This window comes from Nesoenas mayeri (assembly GCF_963082525.1).
Source record: "Nesoenas mayeri genome assembly, chromosome: 6".
In the NCBI taxonomy this organism is placed as follows: Eukaryota; Metazoa; Chordata; class Aves; order Columbiformes; family Columbidae; genus Nesoenas; species Nesoenas mayeri.
This window is the reverse complement of record NC_137545.1, coordinates 7,011,049-7,030,040: the sequence shown is the minus strand read 5'-3', so window position 1 is coordinate 7,030,040 and position 18,992 is coordinate 7,011,049. Positions and strand designations below refer to the sequence as shown.

Genomic DNA, 18,992 nt, shown 5'->3' with positions numbered 1-18,992 from the left:
AGAATAAATTACACCAAGCTTTCGGCAAATGCCCGGTTACAAAAAGAGAAAACAAGGATTAACGTGTTTTTCACATTCTACAGGTTAGAATACATTTCTGTCTGTCCTGCAATTTACCCACAATACATCATTTTCACTGTGAAAAAGCTTCCACAGTGGGAAACGTGCACTCAGGTGTAGTTGGTCTTATCTACCTTTACGTAATGTTTTTGTGCGAAATTTCTTGTGGAGTTATTACATAAGCCAAGTCTGATGCAAAGAGAGGAATTATCCCCTGGAGCTATTAGGCACGCTTAGGAATTACTCTACACAAGTATGGTTATGCAACTTGACACTCGCTCAACATCCACGATACTCAGAGGTGAAAAAATTACTTAGCACAGGCCCCTTGCTCACTCCACTTTATCTGACTCAAAACAGAGGAGTCCTCATGGAACTGATGGCCACAAGAAATAACCACCTCTGACTTGAAATGACCCCCATTTTAGTGGTGCCGTACTTTGGATGAGCAAAAAATAACAATAATTGCCCTACATTTCAAAAAGAGGGCAGTAGGCTAAATGCATCGTTCATTCATATTTTTTCCACTAGAATAAGTGACACGTAGAGAGGATTTATAAAGACAGAGTCACTTGGGCTGAGAGTCACAGCCACTTTGGCTGTTCTTATGCTGCTAATTTGATCAGGTTGATAACTCCCTTTAATTCACCAGGTGAGAGAACAGCCTCCAGATTTCTGTTGTTTTATGAAGAAGAACGAGGGGAAAAGAAAGGATTGTATAATTTGGTTCGCTCAGCACAAAAGCTACATAGTATACAGTCTACCTCCATGGCAGTAGATGGACTATCAATGAGGTGCAGCAGCAAGATGTTTACAAGCTCAAGGATGCTCCTGGTAACTCCGTGCAAGTGCCCTGGCAGTCGGTCTCACACCTTGCACGGGTCACAGCAGCGAGTCCGTGTGCAAAAACACAGATTTGGAATTGCGCCAGCATGGAGCAGCGCTCCCAAAGCTTAAACCGGTACCAGAATGTATAAGATATTTACATCACCAGGCCTTTTTGCAGCCTGAAACCGCCCCTTTTCCGATGGTTTCCTACAGACCAAATAGAAGGCAATACCCCCCGCCAGGTCTGTTTGTATATATGATTTGAGAGACAGTTGCCATAGAAACACCCTGGCGGTGGATACACAATTTTGCTAATTTGGATCCATCGAGGCTGAGTCTCCACACCCTATATATATATATTTATATATATATAAACCCCCCGATGCTCTGGAACATCGTGCTCAGGCTCTGTGCAGCTAATTAAAGGCTCAGCCATTCCTTCTGTTTTCCCTTCTCCATCTGATCTTAAAAACGTATCATGGCTCATACAACATGAACACAACGCTGCCCCGGTGAAGAGAGAAACTGCAAAAAATAGGAACACCTCCCTCCTCAAAGTTATTTATGCTTCAGAGAGAGTCAAAGCAAAGAGTTCCTTGCTGTCTTTTGCAACAAACTAAGCTAAAAATTGGTGCGAAAGGTACTAATTAACAAGATCAAAATATGCCGGCTCCTCCTCCTTCCCAAAATGGGATGTATGCAGCGGGCCCTCAGTACAGGTGCGGAGAGTTTAATAATCACTAAATATTTAGCCATGCAAACAATAACCTTAATAAGAAGCTGATGGAAGGTGCTGAGTCCATATTGGAGGTGGCTCAAAGAGCTTTTGAGACCAACATCCCAATCAGTAAAGAGAGAACACGACGGCAGATGAAATCCATGTTTCATAAATGTATGGTAATGAACTACAGAAAGAATGATCCAAAACACGCTCCCATATTTTTAGGGTTTAAATTAACAACTTAAATAACAGCCATCATTATGAAGAGATAATCTCTTAGTCTAGAGCGGCCTCAACTAACAAGCAAAACATGAATATGCAAAAATAACGGGGTAGAGATAAACACAGAAACAGCCATCATCCCATCAGCGCAATTAAAAAAGCAGCACGCTTAAATTGAGGAAAGGGAATGCTATCTTTATTGAAAAACAACAACAAACAACTCACGGAACTTAACGGCTGCGAGGTGTCTGTGTGGCCGAGCCCTTTGTAGAATGGCAAATTAATAAACTGAATCAAAACAACCACCACCAGGTCAGCAGAAGACAGTAAAGCCTTTGAGAGGCTGAAGAGTGTGTCAGAAAGGCTTTTTTTTTTACATAGCTAGTAACATTTTTGTTGTTCAAGTACTTTTTTTTTTTAACCTAATAACGTCCATTAGCAAACAAGATTCCTGCAATACAAATATGTCCCTTCAGATAAAACCCTACGACGCCTCCGCATCTTTAACTAAACCCCCGCCAGTCCCAGGTAAATACACTAACTGCAGGCTACTTTGAAGAGTTTTCTAATACACAATGGTGATACTAGCAGCAAATACCTCTAACCTGCCAGTTCTCCTTAGGAAAACTTCCCTAGGAAAACAAAAAAAGAACAAAAAAGGTGAACACGCACATGCAGATCAAGCTGGAAACAAATATCGTAACGGCACTCAAATACCTGCAAATAAATTCTAAGGCATGCACAGAGTACACCTGCAGAGAGGTACCTTGAAATGAGTCCATGATATGGCTACAGGAAAATTCTGGGGCTGCAGAGGAACAATTATTTAAGAGCAGAAAAAGGATTGACTTCCACCTGAAGCTTGAGACTACCCTGAAAACCGTGCAGAAAAGAGCAAAAGGCCATGTTTTTTCCCAGGGGATACTGCATTTCACCCCTCTCACCGGTCTTACGCTGCTGTCCTCCTGGAGCGTTTGTAAAAGGCGAAAAGCCTTGGAGCGAGCAGGCAAGCTTGCCTTGCCCCTTCCCTATGGATCCAGGTGTCTGGGGTTGGACTGCCATTGTGGAATGAACAATAACAACCATAGCGATGATTTTTAAAGTTTAGGCTCCGTGAAGCCAGCGTCAACTTTTTCTTGTACATTCGCAGGCAGCTCAAGGGGAGAGCCTTCCCGCACCCTTTCCTCTCCTACGGGTATTTCATTTCGAGCTGCATATGAAAAACCTTGATCGTCTTTGCAGAGTCAAAAATTTGTTTAAAACTTCTTAACTCACTATAGAAAAACCACTGCTCACAGTCAGAAGTTTCACACTCTTGAAAAGGAATAATACACAGTGGACGTTGCAGTCAGGCTCATTCATTTTTCACTTGTATGCTAAACGTCTCCTTTGCCCTTTTGATTTTTCTTCTTAACCCTTTGTTTTGCGCACTTTCGAGCAATAAGCTTCCTCCAGACATTTCAGGTATCAGAAGGAAAATGAGGAGTGTGTGTTGCTCACTAGATAAGTAGCAATAGCGTAACTTCATCAGGGCTGATGTGATTTTAGCTACACGTCTGCAAACCCGGTGCAAAGCGCTGCTGGCTCCACCGGAGTCATGCCTGACTTACTTAAAATTATGGGAGATCAGGAAGAGCTTATGAAGATAGGAGTCCTGGGACTGTGTACGCTCAGGCGAATCACTTGAGCTTGCGCATTGTGGTTCTCTCCCCATAAAAAATGGTGCGATACTACCGTTGAATTTTATATGCACAAAAAGACAGGAGCCATCCCATGAAGGCTGCACAGCTCAGCCATCACCCAAGTGCTTTGAAAATACCACTCAGTTTGGCTTTTTGCCCGAAAGTCTGTGTATAAACATGGCACATAGAACTACTGCATGGCTTAGTACATTTTTCAATAGTCTTGTGATCATCTGCTAAAGGACTTGATTCAGATGCTGGTTTGACCTCTGTTCTCAAAGCTCTTCTTTTGTCTGTGAGCGTTTCTAATCACATGGGTTGAGATACAGCATGCCAAAAAGAGCTGTGGTATAACGGAATTTGCCCTTTAACCTTCAGGTCTCCCCTCTGCTGAGACACAGTTGGTTTTTGTTTTCAATTAAGTGAAAACTGAAGAAAAACGGAGAGAGGTAACGGTGGATTTGTTCCCCACCCCGGTCTCAATGTTTCATATACAGGTGAAGCACCAAAATTCACCCACTTCATTTTTATTTTGCATTTCAACAGTCTGCCTGGTTCTAGGGACTGCAAGCAAAATTTAAGATCACAATTTACTCACACTTTATTTAGCGGTTAAAACAAAGGTGGGCTACATAAGGCAGTGAATTGGATGCTCCATGTGAAATGCAGGGAGTTGATTGAAGGGGTCTTCTTAATTCCTTACTGCTGTGATATCCTAATTATCCCGCCCTCCAAGACCTCCAGCATTTCCACAGAAAACATGTTTTCCTCCATCCAGCTTTTTTGTGTTTTGCATCAAAAGGTAAAAATTAAAAATTCTGCCAGTGTCCACAATTCAAAAGAATTTTCCTGATGTTTTCCTTACACACACAAAGAGGGATGTATTTTGCTTTCCCGGTTTTGCAATGAAAGTTGAAACAGTTATTTTGCGTTATTATAACACTCATCATTTCTCCCTCTAATTTGGATGGTTTTTAATAAAGCTCCATTGATTCCACTGAAAGAAATCCCTCCTGGCAAAAGCAGAACACACACGCTGATTGCTAAATATGCAGCAATTATCATATTCAGCAGCGCACTTTAATATCTTATTTATAGATGTATCTATCTATAATTTGCTTTAATTAAGTTGCATTGATTTTAATGACAGAAGCAGTCTTCAAAGAGGAGTCTAATGTTATATGAGCCCGTCGGTACTGTTTTACCATTGTCTGGATAGAAGACAGCACCTTCAATACTTCTTTTTGATATTCTTAGTGGTGCTTTTTCTAAGTGGTTCCAGTGGCAAACCAAGATGATGTTCAGTGGCAACTCTCAAAATCACCTTCACCACTGTAGGAAGCATTTTCAATTGCCCTGTTCCAAACTTGCTTGTAGGACAGTTTTCAGGAATAAGAAAGGAAGCTGTATCTTCCCAGAAGGTTTTTGTTTCCACTCCATTTTACAGACAACTTGGGAGTGTAATTGTTAGAGGTTCTCAAATCACAGTCTGATACTTTCAAAGTTTGTTTTGGGTAGTCTGGCAACTAATTTAAACTTTTTCCTTTTCTTGTCAACAGGAAATACAAGATAAATAATTTGGTAAGGTGAATTGACAGGTGCCTGTTCACAGCCTAGTCACCAAGTCACGATCTTGTAAACTCTTGAAGTTCTGCTTTCCAGGCTCGGTCACAGGGAACTTCAAGCCTTCTTTTTGTTGAGCACATTAAGCGTTTCATACTAGTCTGGTTCCGAGATTATTCCACAGAGCACTCGATGCTATTAGAACTGTGACTAAGTTTGTCAAAAAACATCTTGAAGAGCTGAAGAAAGGTCTGGCTGCACTCCTCAGAGTCTCACAGCCCGGGTTTCTGCTGGGTGCCACCACGTACCTTGGCCCCGATTCAGGAAAGCACGCTAAATACTGATGAGGGTGGTTTGTTTTATTTTCAATAGCATTTGATTCCTCTTGGAGGCATTCCCAAAGCTGACATACACCTGCATCTCTCAGAGGCTGTATCTCCTTTTTGGGTGAAAATATGCAGGAAAAACATTCCTATCTCTGCATCCTGAACACGTCTTCACGCATTTCAACACAGCGTTCTAGTGATGATGATCTCGGCATCTCCATTTCTGAAGTAACCCCGTAAGATATTACTGATTCACATCAATTGAGGATCTATCTCAGACACTATTGAGGCAGCTTTATGACATTACTTATGCGGATCTTAACGCATCGTTCACTGATAGTATTTTTTTTAAGTGAAAAATAAATGCTGGCTTTTTAAATCACTGCCTTTTGGAATATATCAGCACTAATTTTATAAGAATTGTTCACGTTAAAATGCAAGGGCACGATCTCAAAGGAAAAGTGCCGAAGTAGCTATGCAAGGACATTTTCAGTTTCTGGTCATCATTTTTCATCCACTGATTATTGCTTAAGTGTTGATTAATAGTTATGTTCATGCTGCTAGAATGCATTTCCCTTGGGTGAGAAAAACATCCTTGTCTAAAGGAAAAAAGAGATAGTAATCAAACCATCTCTTCCCCGTAAGAAACATCAGCGCACACTCCAGAGTCACTGATGATCTTGGTTTTGCTGGTGAGTAGTTCGGAACATTTTCACTTAGAAAATCAGCTGTGTGCAATCAGAACGCTACTTGGCCAGTCGGATTGCTTGGCAAACAAATGCTCCCTTTCTGTCAGTCTCTATGCACATACGTGACACATACCCATAAATGTACATACCTACAGTCATTGTCCCTTCTCCCCATGCAATGAAGACCAGAACAGCGATGACAGCAGCGCTCCATGCTGGAATTAAGCAGGGCTGATTATCTCAGGATTTACTTTTCCCACTCCGTAATGCCCTACCTCTTGTTCAAGGAGGTGAAACTAATGGTTTAGATTTAGAGAGAGCGGAAAATTCTCTATAAAGGCAATAGACTGAGGGAAATACAAACACAGATGGGAACTTTAAAAGGGAAACAGGCTGTTCCCATAACAGTTTAAAAACATGGCAATTGCTTTAGCTTAGTAGAAAACAAGCTCTCAGCATTTGCTGTATCTTGCAACACTAAGTAGAGAGAAAACAGCAAAGACGGAGGTGAAGCCAAAACTGCAAAGTGTTTTTGCACAGCCCCACAAAGATGATATTCTGCTTTCTGAAGCCCAGCTCCGTGATCCCCCGATCCCCGGTGCTGGAGGACTATGGTTTCTTGTGACCATGCAAAATGAGATCATTTCCTGGCCTGTGTCTGTCTCGGTGGGTGGCTTCTTTTTCCATTAGTCGTGTAATATGTTTTGGTTAATTCTACCTCTTAATTGTCTTTAACGAGGACCAGATTTGCGACACCCTCACGTGCAAACCTATTCTCAGCATAGAGGCAAACAGAGGCACTTGAGCTGACCGCAAAACTTAAAAGCAGCAAACCAAAAAAACCCCAGCACCCATCAGCATCCATTCTCTCCAACTACAAGGGGGCATTTCAATTGCTCTTCCACTGAACCAGGCCAACGCAATTAATCTCCTCCCAGCCACTAGAGAGAAGAACAACTTGATGCTGAGATACACTTGTTATGCAACATACGGCATATATAATACATACGTGTGAATACATTTCTAAAGCGCATCTCCTACAGTTGTTCTACAATTCTGTGCACAATTCCTTCCCCCATGAAACCAGTCCTCTGCCTTAGCCTGTTTGAAACTTGGCTGCTTCTTGTTCCTCCCCATCTTGCATTCTTTGCTTCTCTTCTCACTGTAATTAGTTTACAAGACTACTTATCCAGATGATTACTGCTTTTAAATGACAGTCGTCTTTTCTTTTACTCCAGTTCATTGTTGTGTATCATTTTGTCTTGCTATCTGAATACCCAGTTCTCTAAAGCATTTTCTCATTATGTTATCTCCTGATATAAGGCATTTTGAAATACTTCATGAGAGACACTGTATGAAGTAAATGGAATTGAATTTTCTCTCAAAGTCAGGGGCTTTCAGCATCTTTCTCTAGCTAAGTCAGCAGAGTTCTTGGCACCAATGCCAGGGTGTAATGGCCACGCTTTGCAGCCCAGCTATGAGCCCGTGTTCTTTTTAAGGAAAATGAAATGACAGTGTCAGTACCTGGAAAGCAAACAGGAGACAGATCAATATTTCCATTTATGATGAGAATGGCAAAACAAAACTGTTCGGGGTATTTTTGAGCTTTTTAACACGCAGATTGAGATAACGCTATTTTGCTTTATCTCCCCACATCTGGTGTAGGCGCTGAATGTGTACGCAGGGGGTATATGCATGTGTATGTCAGGGAAGGAAAGAGGGAGGGAAGGGGGAAATAGCAGGGCATGGAACTAAATTGCAGAGCAAGTAGTGGAAATAGACAGTGAAAAGCTTCCTGCGGGCAGGCGGCTTCACAGGGGAGAGCGAGCCTTTCATTGTCTATAAAATCATGCCTTGCTGGAGGTCCTCAGAGTAGAAGGGGTAGCGCCTAGAGGCAGTAAATCTCTCACTGTTGTATTATTACATTCTGAACACTTAGCTACTATACAAACCGGCACACTGCTTCAAGAGAAGAAAAGGAGGAAGAAGGGAGAAAATGAACAAAGGGAAGAAGGGAAGAAGGCAATAAAATTGGGAAACAGCCCCCTGCCACAGATCTCCCCAAGAATACTTCACATCAAAGAAAAACAGCAGAGAGTAAATTGTCACGGAGTTAAAAGTTAAGGGCAACTCCTTCCATTGTGATTTGACACCTCTCTGGAACACTGCTCGTAGAATTTGAATGGTTAGTCTGTAGCGCAGGGTATTAAATCCACCTTAATCCTGTTAAATGCAGATGCCACTGAAGACAGGCACTCTCTCAATGGCATCGTGACAAAAACTCTCCTCACTGCAAATTCAATATGGGTAGCAAAAAAGAATTAAAATAATATCCCAAACCTGGATTAATACTGAGCAAACAACATCAGCATAAACAGGCTTAGAGAGAGGAATTGCCTTCCATATGCTGTGGCATCAGGTTCCTCTGGATCTACAGACACCAGCCTGTAAATGTTACAGATATTGTTTCTCCTGCTTGAAATCGCTGCTGGGTGGCGACCTTCTTTGCTTGCCGATACCAATTTAGCAGTTGGTACAGTTTCTCTGCGATTTGGTACTGTCTGTTGTTTGCTGGTACCAGATGGATACCAGATGGGCAATTGTGGGCAATGGTTCCTCTGTGTTCCAGTCCCCAAAATCGCTGCCTATAGGGTCAGTCTTGTCAGTTGACTCCTAAATGGCACTTCAAAGCAGCATTCTGAAAAACCTCAACATCTGTTCCTTACTCCTAATGACCTTAAAAAAGTGTTGCAGACATTCTTTCCTTTAGCCAGGAGTTACTGTGCAGGGAAAACATAACCTTGCAGATGCTCACAGCCATCAAACTCACTCCTGGCTACTGGCAGCTCCAGAAGCCACCACCTCCCCTCTGAAAGTCAGCACTGCATGTGAAGTATAATCAATATATTCTTTTCTAGGGTAGCTCCACAATGCAAGAGACATTTCAAGGCATTTTTCAAACAGTACTTTCAACAGCGAACTGGAAGAACGAGAAAATGAAAAACTTAACGTGCCTTTGAAAGGCAGCAGGGATACCCCAGGGCCAAATGCAAAGCATGGAAGGAAAGCGAGGAGAGAGAAAGTGATGGGAGTGATCTGTTTTAGGTATTAATTTGTGATCGGTCTTTCAAAACATTGACCTAGTTATCAAACTATGGACAGGAGCTGAAAGGTCAGTCAATGGTTTTGAATACTGCCTACTGTAGGGCCCTCCTGTGTTATTCTATATTCTATATGACTACTTCTGTTTCTGAGAAAGGGAAAAAAGTTTATTTAGGACAGTACAGGAGCATTTCGGTAAATTCTCTACAGCAGAACACCGTCTACAGAAAAATACAGCTGACATCAAAGCATGTTCCCCACCTCCTGTCTTGCTTCATGGAGAAGTTATGATAAACAGGTTATGTGTTGCCTAAGGTTACCATGGAAACTCATTCTTTTCAGGCCATCATTTGCAAAGGTAAAATTTGCATTAAAATGTGATGGAATTTGATTTTGTGCATGTGTGTGTGAAACTCAAGTGGGGTCATGCTACCACGCAGTATAGCTATTATTTCAAACCCAGGAGCATATGCGTAAGAGAGAGATCTATTAATCCGTGTAAACAACTCAGTGACCAAATTACAGTTTAATTGCTAACCTGACAGGTATCTTCCTAGCAAATTAAGAGAAATACTTTGAAAATTAGCTTCAAATGCAAATGTAAATGTTAATACTGATCCACTGGTGGGTACCACTAGATAAATTTCCCTGTAATCATCCCACAGGAAAGATTGAATTTAGATTGTCAGAATGACTTTGTTTTGATGATGGCAGACCAGGGATAGAAGCCACAGTCAGGTATTTAAATTATAAATTTATACCTTCTCTTGAAGGAATGATCATCAAATTATGAAGTATAAAATATAATTTGATATAACCATACTTGCTGCGATACAAGAAACTTTTAGATCTCAGAATTCCAATGTGCTCACTTTGTTTGGAGTCATATGGTAACTCTGAAGTCATAATATCCCTCTAGGTACCTGCTACTCCGACTTCTCTTGGAATATCTGATGGTGCAAAGCATAAACACTTCTTCTACAGAAGACTCAATATCTCCTGTCAGACAGGACTTATGACATACAAATGAGCTGGAATGGCTCTACTTAATACTGGGCAACATGACACAGCAACCAGGCCATTTGACGAGGAAAAAGCTTTCTTACTGCTAACATAGTTGCAGAGCAAGTGTCTCAAAACCACTAAAACCAATCAATTCAAAATCAACCCTTCAGATCAGGTTGCACAGTGACAGCGTTTGATCAGATTTGCTCCTGCATTGGGAAATTCCTGTTTACAAACTCGATTTGCTAAATAAAACGAGAACATTAAAGAAGGTTTAAAAAACCAAACAAAACAAAAATGAAATTGATTACTAACTTTTGCAGATTTGATAGAAGGAATGCATTCCAGTCAGATCCTGTACTGAGCAAGAAGGCACCGGCGTTCCTTTTTCTAAGTGTTCTCTAATAGCCAGACTTGAGGGTGAAAGCTGAAAAGAGCTGGCCTTGAGCAGAAAAGCCAAACTTGTGTCCAGCACCAGCCCTACAGGGTAAATGGAATTCTCTTTTCCCATATTTTGTACTTTATTTTAATGCAGTCTTGATATTAGATTAGCATCTGCACTACGGACCTTAGACTGGGAACTAATAAAGTTATCCGCTCAATCTCTCTGTGTCTGAGTCAGTGACTTTCATTTTAAATAATTACAACAATGTCGCCTGTTTGTTGTGAAAAGTAGAGCCTTTATAAATTCATAGATAATTGCCTATACCCGGCACCCAGAGATACATTCTAATTACTTTTCACACCTTGGCTGTGAAGAAATCTTGAACTTTTTAGTGTTTTTTAACTGCAAGACAACAATATAGCCAGAGCGCTGACACCCTGGCTGCTGAAATTGCGCCTAGGATGGAATTAACAAGCAGTTCTGCTGATGCATTTTGCAGTGACAAACTCCAGCAAAACTCAAGAAGACCCACGGCCTCCACCTTAGATCTTGTTCTGCAATAATGAGAAGTGCTGCACGGACGCACAAGAACTCAATCCAGAAATCAGAAGTCATCAAAAGTCCATTATTTCAGTTGGCTTCTGTCACATATTTAACTATAACAAATAAAAGATCTGTACTCTGTAGCAGCCTCAATGACACACTTGTATTACTTGACCCAGCTTCTTTCAAGCTCGACCCTGTTCTGCACACGCTGGGCAGCCATTGCCATTTCCCTCACTGAGGTCACTCTGCTTTCCATTATGTTAAATGGACAAATTTTGCAGTCCTTTGTCAAAACAGCTATTGGTTCTACTGGGATGTTATCCCTCGCAGGCAGAGCTGGACAGTGACCAGCATCTTTAGGAAACGTGGTGCTGTCTGGGACAACGGTAGCTGCACATCTCTTTGGATCAGCAGTATTTTTTATGGAAGAGATTTCTTTTTAATCAGCGACACACCGAACAAGAACATAACCCAGAGAGAGTACGCTGTGAAAATTCAAAAAGAAGTCAGTGGTGTCAGCATCTATTTGATAAATGCACCAGATAGCCGGTAGTAAAGCTTGTGCATAAGAAGGGGTCAACTTTGAGGCCCAATTTCAGGCCTGATCTAATAAATACTTCAGCGCATGCTCAGCTTCAGACATGAACTTCAATGGCATTACAGGCTTGTCTCGTGATTAAAAAATGAGCATTGTTGCAACTGAGGCCCCCTTCCAGAAGCTGAAACAGGCCTCCTACTAGTGGCCTGAGGAAGAAGAGGTCAATTTTAAAAGGAAACCTACTTTTTTTCTCCCCTTGTAGCCAGACCCAGGAGCAGCTGCATTTGATTCTATGGTATGTAGGGCACTGACTTGCTAGGGGTTGGGACCAAGCTGTCATGGAGAAGAACGTATCACTGAGGCTAAGGGAAGGTTCAAAGTGCAAAGTATTGGCTTTAGCAACCCCACACGTGAAGGCTCGATGTTAAAATCTCAGTCTTCTTCTGCCTTCCCCATATGATGCTGGTGGGAGATTGGACAGAGTGTGCACACATGCTCAGGTAAAGTGGCCACACAGTCACCTAGGTATGGAGTGTCCTACAAGTAGACAGAAAACTGTTAAAGCCTATACTGGCATAAGCTTGCCAAAACCAAAGCAAATTGCAAAGACCCAGCTACCGTGGCACTCAGAACTGCAGTGAAGCCAGATTACAGCCTAGCTCTGAAAAGGCCATTTCTGTGCCCATTCAGCTGTGCCCCATCTATGTGCACAAATTCAGTAACTGTTTAGCACACTATAAAACATAGATTACCTGTTCACGAACTCCCCTCATCAATATAATTACCACTTTGAGGTTTGTTGCTTGCCTCCCTAAACATATTGGCAAATTAGGAGAAATACATACCACAGAAAACCTCTAGGGCCCTTCATATCCTATCAACATAATGTGTGGCAGCTGTCACGATCTCCGCGATGCCCCACTCAAGTTCTCCGTTTGGGCAACATCAGAAGAATCTCTCCTAACTGCAAGGGACACAACCGCTGGCACATGTGTTAACATGGAACCTGCGAGGGCGGCCACAGCCTGGAAGCGCCGGCTATTTTTGTCTAATTTCCTTCAACTATTCATGTGAAATATGAGAAAAGCTTAATGTTTGCCCTCCTCAGAATCATCCCTTCCATGCTGAAACAGAACAAAAAGCAGCTGTGTGATGGGGCACCTTGTGGAATAGGTGGCATGATCTATTTCTGGAATTATTGTAATATTGTAGGGTATAAACAACACCAGTGGGCTTTGATAAGACGACATATGGCAGCAGAACTGTTTCCCTTGGTAAATAAGAGTGTGTACATAGTGTTAGCGTGAAGACATGAGCATTTCAGACTCCACTCTGGTTCAGATAATCTATGCCAAATTCAACCTTTGTGTAAGTAGGAATGACTCCAAACAAGTTATAAGAGTCATTCTTCATTACTAGTATTAATGGAACTGAATTTGGCTCTCCTTGCATGTGCCATTTGGAATAGTTTATTTTTCACATGAGGCTTGGCAGGGATTTCTCCAAAATCATTTTCCTCCAAACCTATCCCCAAAAGCCAGCCTGTAAATTGTAAAATCTCCATGCTTAGTTTGAACAGCTCTTAAGAACACACCCCAATCTGAAACCCTCACTATACTGAGACAGGTAGTGACCACAGAAAGTTCTTGATTGGTAAGTTAATTGTACCTTCCAATAAAATGTTTTACATACTCTCTTAATTAATATTATAGCAACATACATGAACATTTCTGATTGATAGTTTTCAAAGCAGCTATACTCTAAGTTGGGCTTTTAATTATTTAAATGTTTTCTACTAATAGTCTGTGGGCTCCGAAAGTCTGGAATTCACAGCAGTTTCTGCTATATGGTTTCATATAGTACATAAAATTGTCAACTTCTATCATTGCGCTAGAAGACAGGAATGCCATTCTTCTAGAAGTTGGAATTTTGGTTTCTAAGCATGGTCCAACACAAATGTCTGTGTGTTTTGGGAACCTAACTTATTTGCATTGCAACATCTGAACCTGGAATGAATTGATCGTGAAAAGTACAAACAGCTCCTTATTCATCCTGAAGCAAACGTAGAACCCTTTGACACATTATGGAAAAATAATGCAGTTCTTAACGCTCCTTTTTTTGTTCTGGTTGATTTTTAGGCCTGGAGCCCTGCCAGACACACAATAAAGTACTTGGCCTTTCACACAGACAGGCATGATTCTTCTTTCCTACTCTCAACTGGGAACTGACAAAACTCAGTTCATCACAGATGTGTTTCAATCGAAATGTTCACAAAGAGGTTTTCTTGTATCTTTAGGTTATTTATCAGCTTGCAAATCTGATCTGCAAGGAAGAAAATGGTTTTTAGAACCACTTAACATCAGGTTCAGTACAGCGAGGCTGATGTGGCCATGAACAGGTGAAGAACTATTTGCCATGTGGCCCGTGTTACATTTAGTCCCTGAATGTACATTAAAAACGATAAAGTTTCAAGGATTTACTGCCATCCTGAAGGAAAGAATTGATGTTTTAAGTAACTGGATTTGTACAAAGCCTGCAAGACAATCCAAGTAAATCCTCAAATAGATGATTAATTCATCATTATTTAAATGCTTCTAAATACAAGTGTAGATGCTAAGTTCACGGCTTTGTCTTGACAGCTCCTCCACTGTTTCTCATGATCTGTTATTAGTTCTTGCAGCTTATTGCTCACATAGTTCTCCCAGGTTCTGACTGATACTCAGCCTTTCTGTAAACCTGGATTAGGTTTGTGTGGCGTATGTTCACCAGTGCTTTGACTGTCTGATGTCCCACTAAGACGTGACTATGTATGTACAGGCCTAAACTCTGTCTTGAGCTGGTACTCCCCAATCCATCCTCACTGTCAGAAAATTTGAGGGTAATCTCACATTACACTGACAACAACACGCATTCATTTTCCTAGCCAATATTTACACTTACCATCAGCCTGTCCTTTGGTTAACCAGCTGAGATTTACATTAAGCCTTGTCATCAGCCCTACAGAATTTGGCTTTTCATTTATCCTAGTTATAAACCTGAAGGGGAGGTGGCAGAGGTGGGGAGGAGTCCAAAGGATTCAAAACTCAACAACAAACCAAAGCACAAAGAAAAAAGAATTTCAAAGGATCTGGCTCTATAGCACAGGCAGTGCTATATACATGTGTCTGTTTATGGAGACACACTAAACTGAATTATTCAGCTACCTACAAAAAGAAGAACTGTGGGGAAGGGGGAGCAGAACGAAGGCACAAGAGAGCAAAAAATTAATCCAGCAACAGATGAGAAGAATGGAGGAGAACTGGAAAATGGATGCAGGGGGGGAGGAACGGATGATGAGAGAATAGCAGGCTTATTTAAAATGAATTTTTGACCTTATTTTTAAAACATTTATGGATCCCAATTGCCTGTCATGAGATCATTTTCCCTCACAATGCTAGCTTTTCAGCTGGCCCCGCACTTTAACTTGATTTATCCCGCTTTGAAAAAAGTATATTGTTAGAAATACCCCTTCCATTAGAAATTCTGTCCCATTACAGTGTCAGCTAAAGGCCACTTGTCAATGTCAGCTTTATCAGATAGAAATTTGCCTCCTGAGTTCTCAGATACTTTTTTGGAGGATGAGACCCAGGGTCCATTTCTGAGGCTGCTGATTTGCGATGGGATAGTGTCTTCTCAAATTATCCTCTGTTATTTCCCAACTTATCTGCATGTTTCATGAGATGGTGGGAAGCGATTACAGCAGCTGCTGTACATTAGCAAGACATCTTATAGGAAGGCTGGCTTTGGTAAAACAGCTGACTGACGAAAGCACAGAAAGAACTAATTGAGTATTAAAAATACATAGGGAGACCCAGCATCTCTTTTCCAGCTGTAGCTTCCCTGGTGCCACAACCTTCTGTGGGAAGGGAGAAAACTTACACCAGAAGGATTTCCTCCTCCTCAGTTGTCTGTTGACTCTTTTAAAGAAAGACCTGACATCCTGGAGATTAAGTTTTTATTTATCTACAATTATGCAATTAGTCATCAGCACATCTCCTCACTGATGAGTAAAGGTGGAACAAATCAGCTGTTGTTCAATGTGTGTTACCACAGGACTGCGGAGGGTCAGCAGCCCGAGGTGGGCAAGACTACATTGCTTCTAAAATATCTCCTAGCAAGATGCTTTGAGACATTTGTTTTCTTTTTAATATTTCCATTCTATTTTTGTTTCTTCTTTTTTAAGGGTAAAACTATATGTTGGAGTAGAAATTACACCCAGGAGTCAGATGAGAGCAAGCTGGGGCCACAGGGTTTTCCCCATTGAAAGACAAGGCCGGATGGATCAATGGATGATATTGTTCCAGTGAAGGGACCAGAAGTCTTTGGAATTTGTAAACCACTTCAACAAGAGGAACTGTTGCAGCAACAAGACTCAGAGTATTAAAGCCCTCAAGGTGAACTGTGATTTCTGAATAGACCACCATTCCTCACCACAAAAAACCATTAAAAAATATTCTGCATTGGAAGGACAAAGAGAAACAATCCCGGTGCCACTACTATTAATCAGTTCAAGATTGAGATACTTAAAGCTCCCTTTCAGATGCTCTGATTAAGTACAACCTGCCTCACAGGAAAAGCAAAGCTTTGGAAATCAGTAATCTCTGGGCATTATACCTAATAGGAAAGGCTTAAAAAGGATTACCTAGAAGAAACCTTTGTGCATCTGAGGAAACTACACTGGACCATCAATCTCAGCCTCCTCTGAGGATTAATAAAGCTTTATCAGTTTCAGATAAGAAGTAGAAAACCTCGGGCTGCTGAAGAGGTACCACTGGCCCACTCTGGGGCCTCTGTCAGGACAGTTATCACGCCATATAATTTCAATAGAAAGATATATTTGATGCATATTCTGGTTTCAGTTCATTGAGAAGCTATTGAGAAGAAGAATGGCAGTTACAAAGATTCCAAAATTTGGGTCAGAAAATTTAAGGCAGCAGATTAAAGTCAACTGCACTAAGGAAAGGATTATTTTGCTGAAGGTGACACTTTTGCTAACTGAACTAGAATAATACATACAACACCATTTTTTGGGTTAGTGAACAAATATATATGATAATTTATGTAAAAGCACCCCTTTTAACACTTTCTCTCTGTGATTGCAATACAGTCTAGTCTCGCAGAGGACTTTTTTGGACTACAACCACATAATTGAAGATTTCACTTTAGCATTCACGTAGATAGTTTGGAAGACTTTAAAACCAACAATGCTAGTTCAGACTTCAGCTGTATTTAGATTCTTAAGATTTTAACATAATTCTGTCTCTTTTTAAACTCAAATTTCAAATTTAGCATAAATTGCATCTGATCAAAGTTACATTTTTGAATGCTAGTTGATTATAATTGCTTCTAAAGAGACAGGGTCCAACTCTGAAACCCGCTCAGGTGGAGCTCGAGTACCACGGTTGTGATCCCACAGTCTATAGCTGTTTCATCTATTTAACACATTCAAAAATCCTGCACTCTTGATTTAATCTCTGGTTCTCTAGATTACTCTTCAGTAGTGGGGTAGATAATATGTCTCTGTGTAGTGTGACTCCTGGATGTAAAGCAGGGAATACAGTACGTCTGTAATAGTTTTATACTGTTGGTAGAATATTTTAAGATCTTTTGATGGTAAAGGAGTGAATTATTCAATTTTTCACTTTATAAAAGCTACTGAGGGTGTATGGTGACCAGATTGCTACTGTCCAGTGTGCAGAAGGAAGGGCAGGAGCAGATACTCTGTTTGCCCCCTCTCACTTTGCAGCTAAGCACGGGGAGAGTTTGCTCTTCTATCGCTCTTGTTAACCCAGGGAATCGGGATGAACTGCCAGAGCACCATAAATAAAGCCTTGACACTGCCACATGTGACAAAATTTGGCAATGACTGCGTATCTTGAGCCTAAAGAGAGGAAACCTGGACCTAAATCAGACACAGCAAACAGATGAGTTATTTTAGCCAAGTTTTCACGTTACGCATGTTTTCTTCGGTGGGCTGGCATTAAGGATTTCTCAATTTCTACAAACCTCCTGAATTCATGTTAAACTAACAGGGGATTTCTGGAAAACGCAAACAAACCAGCATCTTCTGATAAACCTGAACGCTGCAAAAGCACTTTGCATCGCATTCTGGAACCTACCCAACGCTGGTCATAATCAGCCGGCTGTGTTCTTCCTTCGTCATCCTCATAGAAGGGTAAGCCTTCTCGCCTGGCCTGATGGTACTCCTTCCGTAACTTCTGGATACGATCTGCGTTCCCACCACCTGTGCAGCCACTGGGAAAAACAAAACATGCCAAATAAAACCCGTGTACACACACATCTAACACCAGGTACCCACATGAGCGCACACACAGAATTGCCGCACCTGAGACAAATGGATTAGGAACGTTTCATTCTCCTGACTCACATAGTGCCCAGTGGCCCGTATCACCCTGATTTTTGCTTTCTTATAAAGCTGCTGAATGTGAACTTGATCCCCATTTTGAAAAAAGGCTGTCCCTGTCTAAAGAACTCACCAATTCGAGTACAAGACAAGAGCCAACAGATGGATGTAGACAGATGGGGGAGCACAAGGAAACTTTTAACATTCCTATGAACAGCTATAAATGGCTATCATATTTTAATAACAATAATGATGATGATAAGCTGCCAGAAAAAGGCTTCCTTTTGCTCCCACGTTAAATGTGGAATTTCCCTAAAATTACATTTGTTCAAGGTAAAGAATAAACTATAGTCACAGAGAAGCACAGAAAGAAGTTTTATCTCTTAAAAAACAACCTCCCTCCCAATTACACAAAGAAGGAAAACATCAGGCATGAAAATAGAGGGGAGGCGAGACAGATGGGAAAGCACACCATCAAATCTTGACACCAGTTTTTTAAAGTAGTAACTAAACAGTAATCCATTTAGTAAACCACGAAGACTCACTCGTATGCTGAACTGCATACTCTGCAAACTGCCGTGGTAAAGCTAGTGGAGTTGCTTAGTTTATCAAGTTAAATGCATGCCTGTCTTTGCTGAGTCTTCCAAAACCTTACAGCTGGACTTGTGCAACTCTGGAAGCATTAAATAAAACATCCTGAAAATGCTTAAGAATTAAAAAAAAACATCCACATTTAAAACTAATACATTCAAAGTTTCCTGCAGCTTTTTGCAGCCCTGGGGTGAATACTGACTGTAAGGCTCAGTGGCATTTACTGGCATTCACAGGGAACTGTAATAGCGTTTATTTGTGGCCTTTCCTAAACTCAGACCGTTGTTATTGCAGCACATCATCATATATTCTCTTAATCCACAACCTTAAC

At 41.2% G+C, this 18,992-nt stretch overlaps 1 protein-coding gene across 1 annotated transcript in view; it reads right to left on the bottom strand.

Moving 5' to 3' along the window:
• Positions 1-18,992, bottom strand: part of PARD3B (par-3 family cell polarity regulator beta) — a gene marked incomplete at both ends in the record, with an annotated part of 357,354 nt that overhangs the window by 26,871 nt on the left and 311,491 nt on the right. Inside the window, one exon of the mRNA XM_080346605.1 lies at positions 17,826-17,961. Coding sequence (XP_080202731.1) covers positions 17,826-17,961 — 136 coding nt within the window. The remainder of the gene's footprint in view (positions 1-17,825; positions 17,962-18,992) is intronic.